Genomic DNA, 14,957 nt, shown 5'->3' with positions numbered 1-14,957 from the left:
TGCAATACTTATTAAAAAAATATAAAGGAGGAGGACTGCTTCATTCTTGTCATTTTAGTGGCAATTTGTGAATGAAGGGAAGATGAGCATATATATTTAAACATTGAGCACATCTGTTACTGAGTTATCCATTAAAAGATTAGTTTTCAGCTGCAGTGACAATTCAATGAATGTGCTTATCTGCAGGCTGAGTTATCTTGTGCTTGTAATTTTGGGTCTGGCAATAAAAAATGTATAGTAGATATTTCTAATTAGAATTAAACAGTCCCCTGGAGCTTACGTCTAAAAAGCAGTCTAATTGTAACCAGGATATTCAAGGCAAGTAATGAGGAGACAGCATTGTTACCGGGGGGTGGTCCCAGGTACTGCAAGCAGCTTGAAATGAAAGGGGTGGTACTTTAAATGATTTGTGATGGCAGAGAAGCCAGGTTATTTCAAAGATTAGACTATGCTGCTTTGCCAGTGAATTACGGGCAGTTTTGAGTGGATTAAGGGGAGATGGATTTCTTCTAAACTTACTTTCTGTTAAATTCAGAAACCAAAGGTTGATGGTTACTGAAGGAATCAAGTATTAAGGTCTAAGGAAGATGATAGTAGCAGCATGTGCCCATGTCTCAGAAATGATAGGAATATCTCACTGAAACAGGTGACAGAAAAAGATGGAAAATTTATCAGCTGAGGAGAGAGAAAAATGATGAAAAAAAAAAGAATTTTTGAAAATGATCAGGTTTTGGTTTAAAAACTAATTTCATAGGTGTTTAGAGCTATGACAGAGAACTAGTGTGGACTGGGGGAGAAAGAGCATGAAGGAAGCAGACAGAGCGTGGAAATCATAGGCAGAGAAAAATCCGCTCAAAATAAATCCCCCAAACTCTGAAACTTAACTCTTCTTCTGGACCTCAAGGTTCTGTGTTCTGCCTCTGGTGACCTTGCTTGGGAGAGAACATTATTCACTGCAGTTATCCCTCAACGTAGTATTTCACATCACTAGGTTGTGCAGTGGTTATATATTTGGTGATTTTTTATACGTCTGAAGAGTGGAAGGCATTGGACTAGGCTGATGATGCTGCCTGTTAGAGCAGAGGTGGTTGTTTGAATGAGCAAAGAGCAGCATCGAAATCTTGGTGTGAGATACTGGATTAATGCAACATCTCTCTTGAGAGAATATTTTCCAATGCCAGTTTTGGACAGAATTTTGGAGGTGTGTTTGTGTTCTTTCAAAGCCATTCAGTCATCTAATTAGGCTTTTAGCTCATTAAGAAAATATTTTAAAATAATTGAAGAATTAAATTAATTTCTGGCTCCAGAAAAAAAGGACAAGAAAAGTGTTCAGCTTTGGTGGTCCAAAAAGAAAGCAAAAAAAAAAACCTGGAAAGCATTTGCAAACAGAGCCATACCTCTACTGCTGTCAGTTAAAAGGTTAGGCTACATGAAGTCATTGCAACTGGGGCTATACAGGCACTGAAAGGAAATTCGGAATGAAAAATCTCTCCAGCAGCTGCCCAACAGTGGCATAGAAAGAACAAGCCTTAGCTCATGTCACACCTCCTTCAGCTTCTGCCTGCTTTGGAATCACTTCATGCACCTTCCTCACACTCTTTTCTCTGGACAGGGAATGGAAGATATTCTACAATTTAATGTAAAGTGCTATATATGTGTGAAATGTTATTACTAATGATAGTTATTAAAATCTGTTGTCTTGGACTGCTCAGTCATGTAAATGTCTTTTATTCTTTTAATATTCTTCATAATGGCCATAGCCAGTGTTTGCCATAAACATACAATATTGTGCTATTTTATTGAAGGTATAGCCAAAAAGTAAGACGTTTATTTGTTTCTTGTATTTTTTTTATGAGTAGCCTACCAAAAAATCAGCATGGCTTTTTTTTTTTTTTTGGTCTGAACGAAGGCATCATAATGAACAGTCCAGTGGTGCCAGTAAAAGGTCTTTGATTTGAGCTCCCTCTGACAGTGAAGCCACAGGATTTTTTTTTTTCCCTCCATTAGTAGTCTCCTACAGATTGCTTTTGCTGCCTTTCCTGCCAGCAGTCTTGGTGGGAAACCACCAGGTTTTTCATGCCTGGCATATGTATCGGAGTTCAGTGCCCTCCTGCCAGGAACATAGGAAACGAATGCTGGAACCCCTGGAAATTAAATCTCAGGGCCTGAGAACTTATTAAGAGTCTCCTCATATTTGTAAGCTGGGCAAGGATTTGCCATTAAAGCTCTTCAGGGATGATATAGCTTGGAATAAAGTCTGACTGTAACAATTTATGCTATTGGGACTCCTGGAAGCTGTAGGACATGGCAGAACTTAGGCAGAAGATATTTATAAATTGCATTTATAACCACCAGAGAATTAACAGGTATGCACTAAACGAGATTTTTTACTACTTGTTCAGGCCCAAATGCAGCCTGTTGATTCTTTGTTTCAGAATGTTTTGTGGGAAGTCAAGAACGGGAAATTTCCAAATTAAGGGGAAATTTCCTGTAATTTGAATTCTTCAAAGTTCTTAATAAGGTGATATGCTAAAACAATGTAATCCCAACTGAGGACAAAAGAATCTGTCTGTCCTGCCTGGCAGTAAATTTAATACTTATAGCCACATCTCCTCCTTTTGTGTTTTTCCTGCTGCACACCACTGTCATTTACAGCACAAGCACATCCTGCTTACTGGAGGAGAAACTTCAGCAGCGGAAGCTCTGAATTATAAAGAAGATTCTCAGTTAAGGTGTTTTAACTAACCGAGGATGAACAGAAAATTTGGAAATGCCTCCAAATGGGCATGTTTTTAGAGATGTGTTCATTCCTAAATGAAATGACTTCTTCAGTTTATGACTTCCAGTTTATGAGAAATACAGGATGAGAACATACAGGATGGAAAAGCAGTGGTGATACTCAGTGATAGGTCAGGAAGTGTCAATGGGTGAACATGAGGAATGGATTGCCCTGGAGCCATATGGGGGTAATTCAAATATAATTTGTTTGTTTAATTGTGGATGAAACTTGCTGGTTTTTTTCATTATTTATTAAATTGGAAACAGTAAAGATTCAGTCATTTCAAAAGCAGTTTGGGGTGAAATGGAGAGTGGCGTTTATAGGGCAGCCCTGTTGCACTGAAACTGTTTTGTCTGCATTAAATCTCACTTCAGTGGAAGCCAGAGGTTAAAAACTAGTTTCATTACAGTGCCATACTGTTCACAGAATATAAGCTATATGTCCACTTAAAGTTAAGCTGAACTGCAGTCTTAATTCCACTGACTATACCAACTAGATCTTCATTACCAAGCTTAATTACAGAAGCTTAGATGTTTTACTCACAGGCAGACATAGAGGATTAGCTGTTGTACTCTGGGACTGTATCCCATATTAACTGGTTGAGATGAGTGTATGGTTCTGAATGACATGGGGAAAGTGTGCTTGTCTAGGAAAGTCTGCATACCTTTGGTCTGCATCTTCATTAAGACATTAAAGCCTCCGTTACATTGATGAAACTCAAGGTGAGAGTAGCAGCACTATTTGCTTCTTATTGTGACCTTGCTGTCCTGCCTTGAAATTCTATGTTGGTGACTACCAGGTTATGTTGGAGCTTACTACACACATTTTTCTATGCCCTTTATAATACACGTAAAAGGAATTTCTCTAACAAGAGGCACACAGTAATGGTTGCAGTGCCTATTTCTTTGAAGTGATGGCAAGCCCAGCAAGCTCGCTTGGCTACAGTTCAGGTTCAAAGCACCCACTCTACATTTAGGAAAAGCACTGCTTAGTATGCCTGGGCACACCTGTGTCAGCAAAATGAATAAGAGCACTAAGAGCACAGCTCCATATTCTAGGAGCTCATGCACTCAAGCTTCCCCTCCAGGGAGAGCTAACTGCTCAGCATCAGCTTGTGTGTTAACCACCTGCATGATAGGTTTGTGATGGAGACTGACAGCACAGACCTTCCTAATAAAAACTGGGGAATTACTCTGGGATCCTGAGCATAATCCATTACAAAAACTTAATGGTACTCATATTGTGTATGTGTTTTCATCCAGGCACCATAAGTTTCTCTTGTTAGTTTTCCTAACCCATAAATATGGCTTCATATCTTCAAAACGATGCTGTTTTCCAACCATTTCTTGGTTGGTGCTCTTCAGTAATTGACTGAGCATTTCTATATGGCTTATAAAACACGGTGATCTTCCAGGCTGTAAAACATTATTGTAGAGTAATCTTATTTATTAATAACAACCCCTTAAATTTCAGAAATTAACTTTGAAAGGAAGAAGAAAAATATTCTTGTTCTGTACCGTGAGGACATAAAATGTGACTGCTCTCCCTCTGTTTCCAGGTACTGCCACTGGAGAACAGAATGAAGGACACCACGCGGTTCCCCCAGGCACTGAACATCGGCATGGGGATAGTTATGACCTTGTATATCTCACTAGCCACTCTGGGGTATCTGCGCTTTGGGGATGAAATCAAAGGCAGCATCACTTTAAACCTGCCACAAGATAAATGGTAAGTGAGAATGTGACTTTCAAATCCTTAATCTAGAAGGCAAAATGAAAAATAATAATAATAAAAAAATGCATGTGGTGAAGGGTTTATTCAATGCATCCCTGCTTAGCACTGATAGGTGCTTAGACTTTTAAAATTGCACTGTGTGTACTATCTCTGTGCCTTCCAAGGCTTAGCAGTGACCATAGTCAGCAATTGCTTGCACATTAGAAGGAATTGAGAATGATCAGGTCGATTGTTGTAGTAGAGGATTCCATCTCCAGCAGGAGCTAGTTCCCAGGGTACAGAAGGATGATGCATACAGTTTGCATATACAGTATATTATATTTCTGAAACCAGCTAGTTTTAATGTGGATATCCTGGTGATATAGTGGCCTTTTTTTAGAGGAATGACTGAGTTTAGAAGGCAAACAACTGGAATAGAAGACATCAAAGCTGAACAGGTTCATAGTTTAGACACAAGTTTGTGTATAAAGTATTAAAACAGCTTCCTATCAGGAAAATGAAGCTTATACTTGCCTGTGTCTTGGGGTTATAATTTTTATTTACCTTTTTTAAAAATGCTATGGGAGCTCCACATGTCACATGGTGAACTGCTAAAGACTTCCATCTGCTTAGCATTTTTTGTTCTGTATCCATCTACAGATGCATGCATATGGTAGGTATTAAAGTCACTGTGCTATTTTAGTGTTTTTCAAAAGTTTTGTTCAATTGCCTGATTCCAGTAATAAATACATGAAATGATAAGAAAATGTGTCTTAAAAATTTTTTTTTGCTTTTTTTTTTTTTTTCCAGTTTGCTAGGATTCCTATTAATAGTTTGTTTTGTGTTTGGTTGGGTTTTTACTTTATTTTGTTAGAGTTGTTCTGTTTTGAGGTGTATTGCTTATAATACATATTTAATTGTGACCTTTAATTCAGCATACATAAACATTAAAAAAAAAAAAAACAATCAAACAAAAAAAATACAAACAGAAGTCTTCAAACACTTACTGCATGCCTTTATGTCTATGTGATGCATCTGAAAGGGAAAATACTTCCAGTTATGATGTTACATGGTATTGCTCATTATTGATAAAATTAGTAAAAAGTTTGTTTTAAATGGTAGCTGTGGGTTCCTGTGTCACAGCCCGAGGCAGCAGGCAGGTCCCTTCGATAGCTCAGCTGGTAGAGCGGAGGACTGTAGAGGCACTGCCTGTGGGAATCCTTAGGTCGCTGGTTCGATTCCGGCTCGAAGGAGACATCATAATTTTAAAGGTTTGGACCTGGTGCTTAGGGACATGGTTTAGTGGGTGACATTGGTGGTAGGGGGATGGTTGGACCAGATGATCCTGGAGGTCATTTCCAACCCTAATGATTCGATGATCGTATATGCTGCGAGAAGAGGAATGCAGAATAAAGTTGCTCACCATCTTTCTCAGTTGCATTTTGTTGAGCTCATGCAAACAGGGTGAGGTTTATGAGCTGCTGTCTAAATTCAAATATGAATTTTCAAAGAGCTGTTGGCTACAGTGCAGATGTGATGATAGGATGGCATTTATCCCGATGCCTTTATAGACCTAATGCAAAGAAAGGGATAATAAAAGAGATGGAAACTGGTGCTCTATAAGGTGGGGAATTGGCATTATAAGTTAATAACCTCAGAGCAGTTGCTCAGTACACATATGTAGAGATAACAAATAGTCTGTTTTCCTCTCGCCCTGGATGGGACCCCAGAGCCCCACCCAGGATTAGGAGCAGCAGCTCAGTGGTACACCCGTGGGTTATGATGCACGACGCCATCTACAGCTTTGCGGTACTGAGGGTCTACTTGAAACAGTATTGCTGAGCAAATGTGTGCAATTAGCTGTGCTATCAAAACAAATTTCCAGTCAACTGTGTGTCAGTATTTTGTTGTTTGTTCCTCACATAAAAAGCCAGTAAATGGCAGGATTGGATTAAAGAAATGCAAGGAGCAGACAAGTTTTCAGAAGAAAGTGATTGTGCAAGAGAGCCTGGGATGTAGCTAAGCAATGAAATTTGGCTTCTGTGTTTATTTCCAGATGGACAATCCCTGTTTTACAAATAAGTCTTTCCTCATAAAGAAAAATAAAGTTCTGCTGCTGTGCTTTTTTTTTTTTTTTCCCCATAAAAGAATTGATCAGAAGGCATATACAGGCCCTAGACCAGTTAAGTCCTTAAGTTTCATTTAAATAGAGGACTGCTCCTCCTGCAAAAATAATAAAGTCAGAGCATTGGGATAAGAGATTTGCTCCGGTTCTAATTTAGAAAGTGTTTTGCAGAACAAACTGTTGGTTAGCATAATATCTTAATTAGAATATGTTGAAAATTGGCTTAATGAAAAGAGAGTAGTGTTCAACTCTTTTTGTTTTTTCTCCTCATCTTTAACAACAATAACTTTATCAAAGCATTCTATTTTACTATATCAAATATTTTTTCTTTCTTGCATCCAGTTATTTATCTGGTTTGTAACATATTTGTAATAGTTTTGCATATCCTTATAATTATGCAGAGGACCTAGTTTCCAATTTTCGCATTAAGAGGTTCAACAAAATCTAAAATGTAGACTTAGGAGGGGAGGACCTTTTTTTAACTTCTTCTAGCACATATAAATGATTTAAAAATTTTAAAGGAGCTATCTTTTCCTGATTGGAATATAATAGCAAATTATCAGTGAGGTCAATTTAATAATGTAAACAAAGATTTCTTAATTTGAGCCTTAATTTGAATCTTTGTAGAGCTAAAAAATTAGTGTCATGGAATCACTTGCTTTGAACTACAGTGTTTTAAAGCTTTGAATCCTGTATTTGAATTTCTGCCATTATTATTATTATTATTGTAAAGTTTTGGGGTGATGTGAAGCCTGAGGATTAAAGGCTAGCTGGGGGTAGCTGGTAAGGTTTTTTTATTGTTAACTGGCCAATATTCATCCAAGCTTATGGAATCTGGACAGTGAGGCAGAGCTGATAGAAAAGTGACTCTGTTTTGTCCTGTAAATTACTTAGAGCTGCTGAGCAACCAAAAAGAAGTGAATTACAAAAGCAGTGGCTCCTAAATTATCTATATTGCTTTATATGGGAACTTAATGGTGCAGTTGTTTTTTCAATCCATTTTAAATATACCTTTGGGACTTTATGGAGCTGTGTACAGTGATGGTCAAATTTTTGGTACAAATAGTGCAGGACCTGTTAGTCAAAATAATGTGTATTTTTCTTCTTTCCTTTATTTTTTTTTTTAGATTAATATTTTTCCTCTTTTAATTGCTTCTCTATTTTTGTTCAGCTAATTTAAAAAGAACCTTTTTTTTTTTTTTTTTCTTTTTCTTTTATTTTCTTGTTAGAAGTCTTTTGGTATTGTCAAAAATCAAAAGAAAACTTGACCTGTTCTGTAAGTGTGAGGGGAGAAGCACAGAAATTTGGGCTGTCAGAGCTATTAAAGCTCATCAGCTACATTCCTTGCTCAAAACCATGCCAGTGTACCAAAAGCATTCCTGTGTTTAGCACATACGTTAAAATGCTGAATGATGGAGACTGTAACCCTGCAGGTAGTCATCTGTGACAGCATTTCACTGTTCTCTTCTCTTTGAGGGCCATTTCCAATACTGAACTAAGCCTCACTTGCTGCTATTTAATCCTGCTGTTATTTCTTTTGTTTGGACATGGAGGACAGTGTGCCAACCTTGTAAAGCAATCTTTTAAGTATCTGAAGATCTTTGTTATAACTTACCTCAGTGTCACCTTTTCTAGACTAAACACTCCTCATCTACAAACTTTCCCAATAGGTCACATTCTCTAAACCTCTGTTTAGGCTCATTATTGTTCTCAAATACTCTACATATTTTTAAGTGAGGTTTCATCAAACCAGGACATTCTAAGTGCTGAACATTTCACATGTATTTTGGGTATTATTCCTTACAAAAATTATGAGATATTGCGAGTAAGGTGAATATAACAGCAGCAGCGTTTGTTATCCACCCACCTTTTCTGAAGGTTTTATTTCAAGTTAAGGATAAAGACTTACACATCTCCTTATGGAATCAATCTTTTTTTTTTTTTTTTTTTTTTTTTTTTTTCCTCAGACTTTTTCTCTGATTTTTGAAGGTCATTCTGAATTTGAAGCCCATCTGTTCATAGGTGTGCTGACAGCTGTGTATGGTTACTACCCAGAGATGTGTGATACATATTCTTTGTCATGGGTTTCATTACTAAAAGAGTTGATTAGTAACAACTGCAATGCAGATCTGGGAGGAAAAACATTGCAGTTTTCCACTTCTGATACTGAACCTCGTATTATAGCTTAGAACAAGCTCTAATTGTATCAAAGATGCAGTTACCTTGCATATGGCTCACTGTATACATATAAGGTGTTGATTTCCAGTCCCAGTAAAGTTTATTTTATTAATGCATGCAAGGTTCCTGATTAGTTATTGGGTTTGCAGACAGGTTACAATACAAGCATAGAAATCTCTAGGTCACAAGGTACCTGGGGAGGTTTTTATTAAAAAAAAAAATATAAAACATTTAATTTGATCAAACTAATTTTCTTTTCCATAGTAACATATACTGTTAATCCACTACTGGCGTAAGTTTGACACCGCTTGGAGCAGTAGAACTTGGTACTCCTTTGTGTTGCTATAAACCCTATGAAATCCTGTGACAGATGATACTCTGATACAAAACTTTTTTTTTTTCCTACATTATTGACTCTCAATATCAGGGCCATTTCTTACACTTGCACCAACTCATAATATATGACACAATACTAAGCCAAGCTTCCTCAGTGTTATTTCTCTTTTCTGCCATGGCACGATAATTTAATAGCGTTCTGTATCTAGTGTGTTTGAAGAGGAGGTTGTAGACAACAAGAAAATTACATTTACAGATATTTTCCAGCTTTAGAAGGTACTTCTTCAAATCTTAATAAGTAACATTTCCTGAGATGTCCTCTCTCCGGTGTGAAAAGTCTTTTTAGAAACAATCTGTCTACAACTTCCATCTGTTTGGAGGGGGTTGTTTTATTTGTCGTGTATTTTTTTTGATATATACTTTGAGAAAAAGCTACCATCATTAGTCAAGAATAGCCCTGGGGAAGTAAATTATAGTCACTTTACCAGTGCTTTTAGTTAACAACTTAACAACCGTGGAGACTTTTTTGTAAAACTTACAGAGAAGAGAAAAAAATTCATTGAGTACATTTTGTTAGGCCTTAAAGCTTGTTAAATATACGGAACTTAAATATGAGATAAAGAATCTGGATGTAATTAAAAATATGAGGGTTTACTTACTTAACTATTAATGAATTCTCAAATTCATATGTTAGAAAATTACCTAAAAGAAAAAAAAAAAAAGTGAGATATTTTTAATGAAGAATTTTCAACTTACCTGAATGTGTATAAATGTTTTGAACAGGTTGTATCAGTCTGTAAAAATTCTGTACTCCTTCGGGATTTTTGTGACCTATTCGATCCAGTACTACGTTCCTGCAGAGATCCTCATTCCAGCCATCACCTCCAAAGTGGAACAGAAGTGGAAGTTACCCTGTGAACTTGCGGTGAGAACACTGTTAGTCTGCTCAACCTGTAAGTATGTACAGAACACCCATAAAAAGCTTGCTATTGTGTGTTGCTGAGGCCTGCTTGTTTTTTACATATTTTGCTGGAGGCTAGCAAATATGATTTTTTTTTTCAATGATTCAGTATGTTTTTCATGAACTTGTGAATCTAATGGTGTATTATGTTTTAAGCACATTTTTCTTAGTAGGTGTGACGTATCTTCCATCAATAATACTCTGCCAATAATTGTTGCCAATAGGAAAATATTTTTTTAGAATAACATTTTTGAAGAAATACATATTGCTATTTCGTGTCAACATTTCTTTATGTGATTTTGTATGTGCTGCTCACAAAGAAAACCTTTTTCTGTTTTGTCAGCCTCAGGATTAAGCCTGTGGTGTGCTGCCCTGTGCCCATAAACTAGCACTGGCAAGTATAGATATTTGATCAGAGTTCATGGAGGGCCAGTTACTTTCAATGACAGTGCTCTAAAGTAGTTTTGCATCTCTGCCCTCAGTGTCTGTTACTTCTTTCTACTTCTTCCCATCCCTCCTGTTGCACCTGGGCTTCTCTCACACCTAGTGTAAACACTGGAGACAGCAGTAGCCATGCTGAGCATGAATGGTGAGCATGGTCTCATTCATGTCAACCTTCCTGAAGGTGATGAACTGAGGAGGAAGTCAGTTCTCTACAGCTCTCATCAAAAGTGCTGAATAACATTTGAAGCTTTTCTCAGAAGTGATATAAAAAATTGTTTCCAGTAAAAGTTCATGACTCCACCATTTTTACTAAAACCAGATGCTTGTTTCAAAAAGAATCAAAAGCTACAGTTAAGCAAAAAATGCTAAATAATTTTTTTTCAGGGAAGAAAATATTGATGTAAAAGGCAAATACAGATTTTCATTCAGTTCTCTTGGTGAACACTAAGCAGTGGTTAACGCACTGGGCAGCATTGAATAATTCTGTTGTCTAAGGAACCTGAACATCCAGTGAGACCTTCTTACAGTCAAGCCTGTTGAGAGAAGCTGTTTAATGTTGGTGCAATTTAATTACTGCAGTAAGCAAAGGGAAATGTCATTGTTTTAATAACCTGCTGTTCTGAAAACGCATCTGCTATGGGCAATACATTAAAAAAAAAAAAGAAGTGAAAACTTTCTTGAATAAGGAACTGTAGATTTCCTTAAGCATGATGTAGCCTATATGATACTTAGTGTTCATGGTGTGTAGTGGAACTCTTAAGGTTTTAAGATCGAGGATGGATGAACAGCTCTTGTAACACTTCAGAGACACCTTGATCAAAATGCTTCAAGCTCCAAAATGTTTTCTAGTGTCTTTCCACCCCAATAAACTCCCCAGCCATAACTATATCTTGGTGTCCTGCAGCCCTCCACTTCCACTCATTCTCTATTGCCCTTTATGTGTCCCTTATAGCTTTGCTTGATAAAAATAGGATGGTGTATTTGAAAAGCTAAAATACTTGCAGATCCAGACAGTTGTTTACAGCTGTAGGTTTTGAGTGTTTGTAGGTGAAGGATGCTCTCTGAGGTGCAAGCAAAGCCTGTGGTGAATAGGTTTGTACATTTGTCTGTTCGACTTGGGGAAAATTATAAATGACTCCATGATAGTCAGCCCTATTTTTTTTCCAAGTTTATTATTGAGCTCTGTTATTAATGCGTAATCTGGGAAGGCAAAACTGGGGAACAATCTTAAAAGGAAGTAAAAAAAGAAAATGAATTCACTTTAAAATCTGGAAGAGGACTCTGTGAAAGGTGAGAAGAAATAGAAGCAAATAAGCGTGGGGTAACCTTATGAGCTAGACTTGAAAATTGAGTGGTTGCCTTTGGGTATAATTAACTACAGTTGGGTGAATCGTGACAGGAAGAATCCAATAAAGCATGGATTGTGGTGGGTCCCTTTCTCCCAGAAGTATGTAGGTATCCTTTTTCTCTTCTTATTTTTATTTTCAGACAATTGTCCATTGTGATTTTTTCAGGTACTTGATTGTTTCATTACAAGGCAGCAGCTAATAGTCTTTCTTTTTTGAGATCAAAATGAATACTTAAAAATGATTTAATATAATGTGGGTGCTATATCTTTATTTCTTTAAAAAAAAAAAAAAAGAAAAAGAAAAAAAAGTATGCAAAATTGGACCCAATTTGTGTAATTGAAACTTATCTGTGATGCCATTCTGTAAAACGGACCTGCTACAGATGTTACTGGGATATCTGAAAGTATTGAAGTGTTCACTGCAAGGCACAGAAATGTACAAATGAAAGCTTACTCTTACATGTTTAATATTTACCAGGCTGTTGTAGGGTCTGTTGTGTTTATCCTAGCTGGCATTTCATTTTTTACCAAGTGGTTTATACAGATTCTACTATTCTGTTTCCCCCAACAACATTGTGTGTAAGCTCCCGTGCTTACACTCCCCTTCTGCTTCTCATTTCTCTCTGAATTTCATTTTCATTGAATTCTGGTTATAAACCAAAACTGATTTAAATAATGCTTCACTTTCACTAAATGCAGAACATGGTTCCTAATAAGGTTCAGGAAGTGTTTCTTTATTTAAAAAGCAAACAAACAAAAAACCCTTTGAAATTGAATTTTAGAAGAGAATTCAGTGATACATCAGTTTCATGTTGGTGACAGAAGATGTTGTAATGTCTGGACTATTCAGAGGTCATGCACTGATGAAAGGGACTCTGCCTGCTTAAAATATACAAATTTATTTCTAAATAGAGAAACTGTAGCTGCATTACTAATAACACACTAGCCTATAAAAAGAAGATTTGAAAAATCAGTTGATATTTATTGCTAATTTTTTTTTTGGGGGGGCTGCATTTTTCAAATAAAAATCAGTGAGGTCATGGTTTTATTATTGCAGTATGTCATAACATTTTCTAGGAAAAATCATGCTCTGAAGGTTTTTTTCTTTGTTCTGGTAAGGTTTATTAGAAAGAAAGGACTTGACAAATTGCTAGAGAGGCAGTGTGCATCCAAAAATTTTCCTTTTGCTTATAGTTTTCCATTATTTAGTTGATCATTTCTTGACACCTAGTACTGCAGGAGGATGGTCACAAACATGCTTTGTGTTTTTAGGTTTGTTCATTGTGTTTCCTCTGCTTGTGCTTCACAAAAGAGATCTTATCTGAAGTGTGCAACATACACTTCACCCCTAATGTGGTCCATCTGAACCAAACCTTCAAGCTTGGGACAGGGGAAGAATGCACCCAGCTGCTGGGAAGTGCCTGGCTGGGTTGGATGCTGGTCACTCTGGGAGCAGGTCAGCCTTGCTCTTTGCAAACTGAGCAGCTCCTGATGAACAGTGAGATCACCTTGACTCTTTCTAGACAGAATTGGTAATTAAAGCTGTTTAATAAAAGTCTTTTTTTTTATTTTTTTTACCTTTTCAGAAAGGAAGTTATAAATAGATTTAAAAACAATGTTATCTGTAGCTATCTGAAATTTCAGATCTGTTCTTAGCAGCATTTTTGAGATTGACGCTATTATTCAAGATAAAAGCAAATACTAAGGAGTATTTTTCCTGGGAGAGTGTCAAAGGCATACTTCTCCTTTGGTTAAAATCCCTTATTTTGCTTTTTGAATGATGACACAGGAGTGCAAGCGACTTGACAGACCTTGTTCTCTACTGCTTTTGTCCTTTCTTCCAACTTAGTTTAGTGTGAAAATAGTATCTAACTGCATGGGTAAAAATGTAAGTCAGATACTTCTGAATTTAAATAATTTAAAGATTTCCACTTCATTTGATATTGAACTCTTCTCTCCATTTCATTTGCAAGAGACGTACGTCTCCTCATTCACCATGTATGCTGTCACAAGTTGAAGGATCACACCACGCTTCATAAATCATAATACTAAGGTGCTCTTTTACAAACTCAAATGAGCACCTTGTGCATTGGCAGGCTCTGGAGGGATGAGCTAGACTTCGGGTGAAAGTCCTGAGTGGAGATGGAAACTAGATTTGGTCGCTGTTGAAAGCAGGTGAGAGCTGGGCGTGTGGATAGGCAGGCAGAAATATGACTGAAAGGTGGGCTATGCATCACTGCAGTGGGGTGAAGTTAGAAGTTAAGAACAAATACAAACAGAGGTAGTGGGATGAGAGCCCACACAGGACTGGAAAGCACTGAGAGCAAACAGGGGGGCACAGTGTTGTGTGGATTGCCCTCATCTCATGCCTGGAAGGTCATCACGTGCCTGAGGATCTCCAAAAGCTGCCTGCATTGCAGCCCCTGCCTGGAGACTGGCCAGCTGTTGTCCTTTGGTGAGTCAGTTCAGCTCATCCCTGATAGTTCAGGGACACATCTTGTAAGACATAAAAGGACAGAAAATCTATCTGATCGTATTCTGATCGTACAACTGCACCCATCTAGTTTCAGGAGGTTCTGTTGCTGTTTCATTTGTATTTTTATTTGAAGTGTAAATGCTTTTTATTCATTTTTCTCTTTGAAATATTTGCTGGGGTGGAACTTTTATAACGTGAAAGTGCTCCTGGTGATTTTACATCTTTAAAATGCATCACGAAGACAGCTTGGGTCTGTGTTTGCTGTATCTGCTTGGATAAAAGTTGGGCTCCCTGCCCAAATCTTGCCATAGTTTTGCTGAGCTTCTTGCGTGATGGGATTGCTGCTACTGGACATTGGGATTGATTGTATGAGTGTGAAGCCTTTCCGTTTGTTTCTGAAAAATCTGGACTATCCTGGCTGAATTTTAAAAAGCTCTATAATTCCTTTTAGTATCTTTACATAGAGTTGTAAAAGTTTTGACAGACCAGTTTGTCTGGAAGAACAAGACAAAAACCTTTTACCCAAATGAGTCCTGTGTAGTGAATGGCTTGAAATGAGTTGCTGTTATATCATGAAAGTATTGAACTCTTCCATTC

At 37.2% G+C, this 14,957-nt stretch overlaps 1 protein-coding gene across 5 annotated transcripts in view; it reads left to right on the top strand.

Moving 5' to 3' along the window:
* SLC36A4 (solute carrier family 36 member 4) overlaps window positions 1-14,957 on the top strand; it is an 82,763-nt gene that overhangs the window by 34,678 nt on the left and 33,128 nt on the right. For all 5 annotated transcript variants that reach the window (XM_084507247.1, XM_084507244.1, XM_084507246.1 and 2 more), the window contains 2 exons: window positions 4,338-4,507; window positions 9,915-10,084. In XM_084507247.1, coding sequence (XP_084363373.1) covers window positions 4,338-4,507; window positions 9,915-10,084 — 340 coding nt within the window. The remainder of the gene's footprint in view (window positions 1-4,337; window positions 4,508-9,914; window positions 10,085-14,957) is intronic.

This window comes from Aythya ferina (genome assembly GCF_964211825.1).
Source record: "Aythya ferina genome assembly, chromosome: 1".
NCBI lineage: Eukaryota > Metazoa > Chordata > Aves > Anseriformes > Anatidae > Aythya > Aythya ferina.
This window is presented reverse-complemented; position numbering and strand designations above follow the sequence as displayed.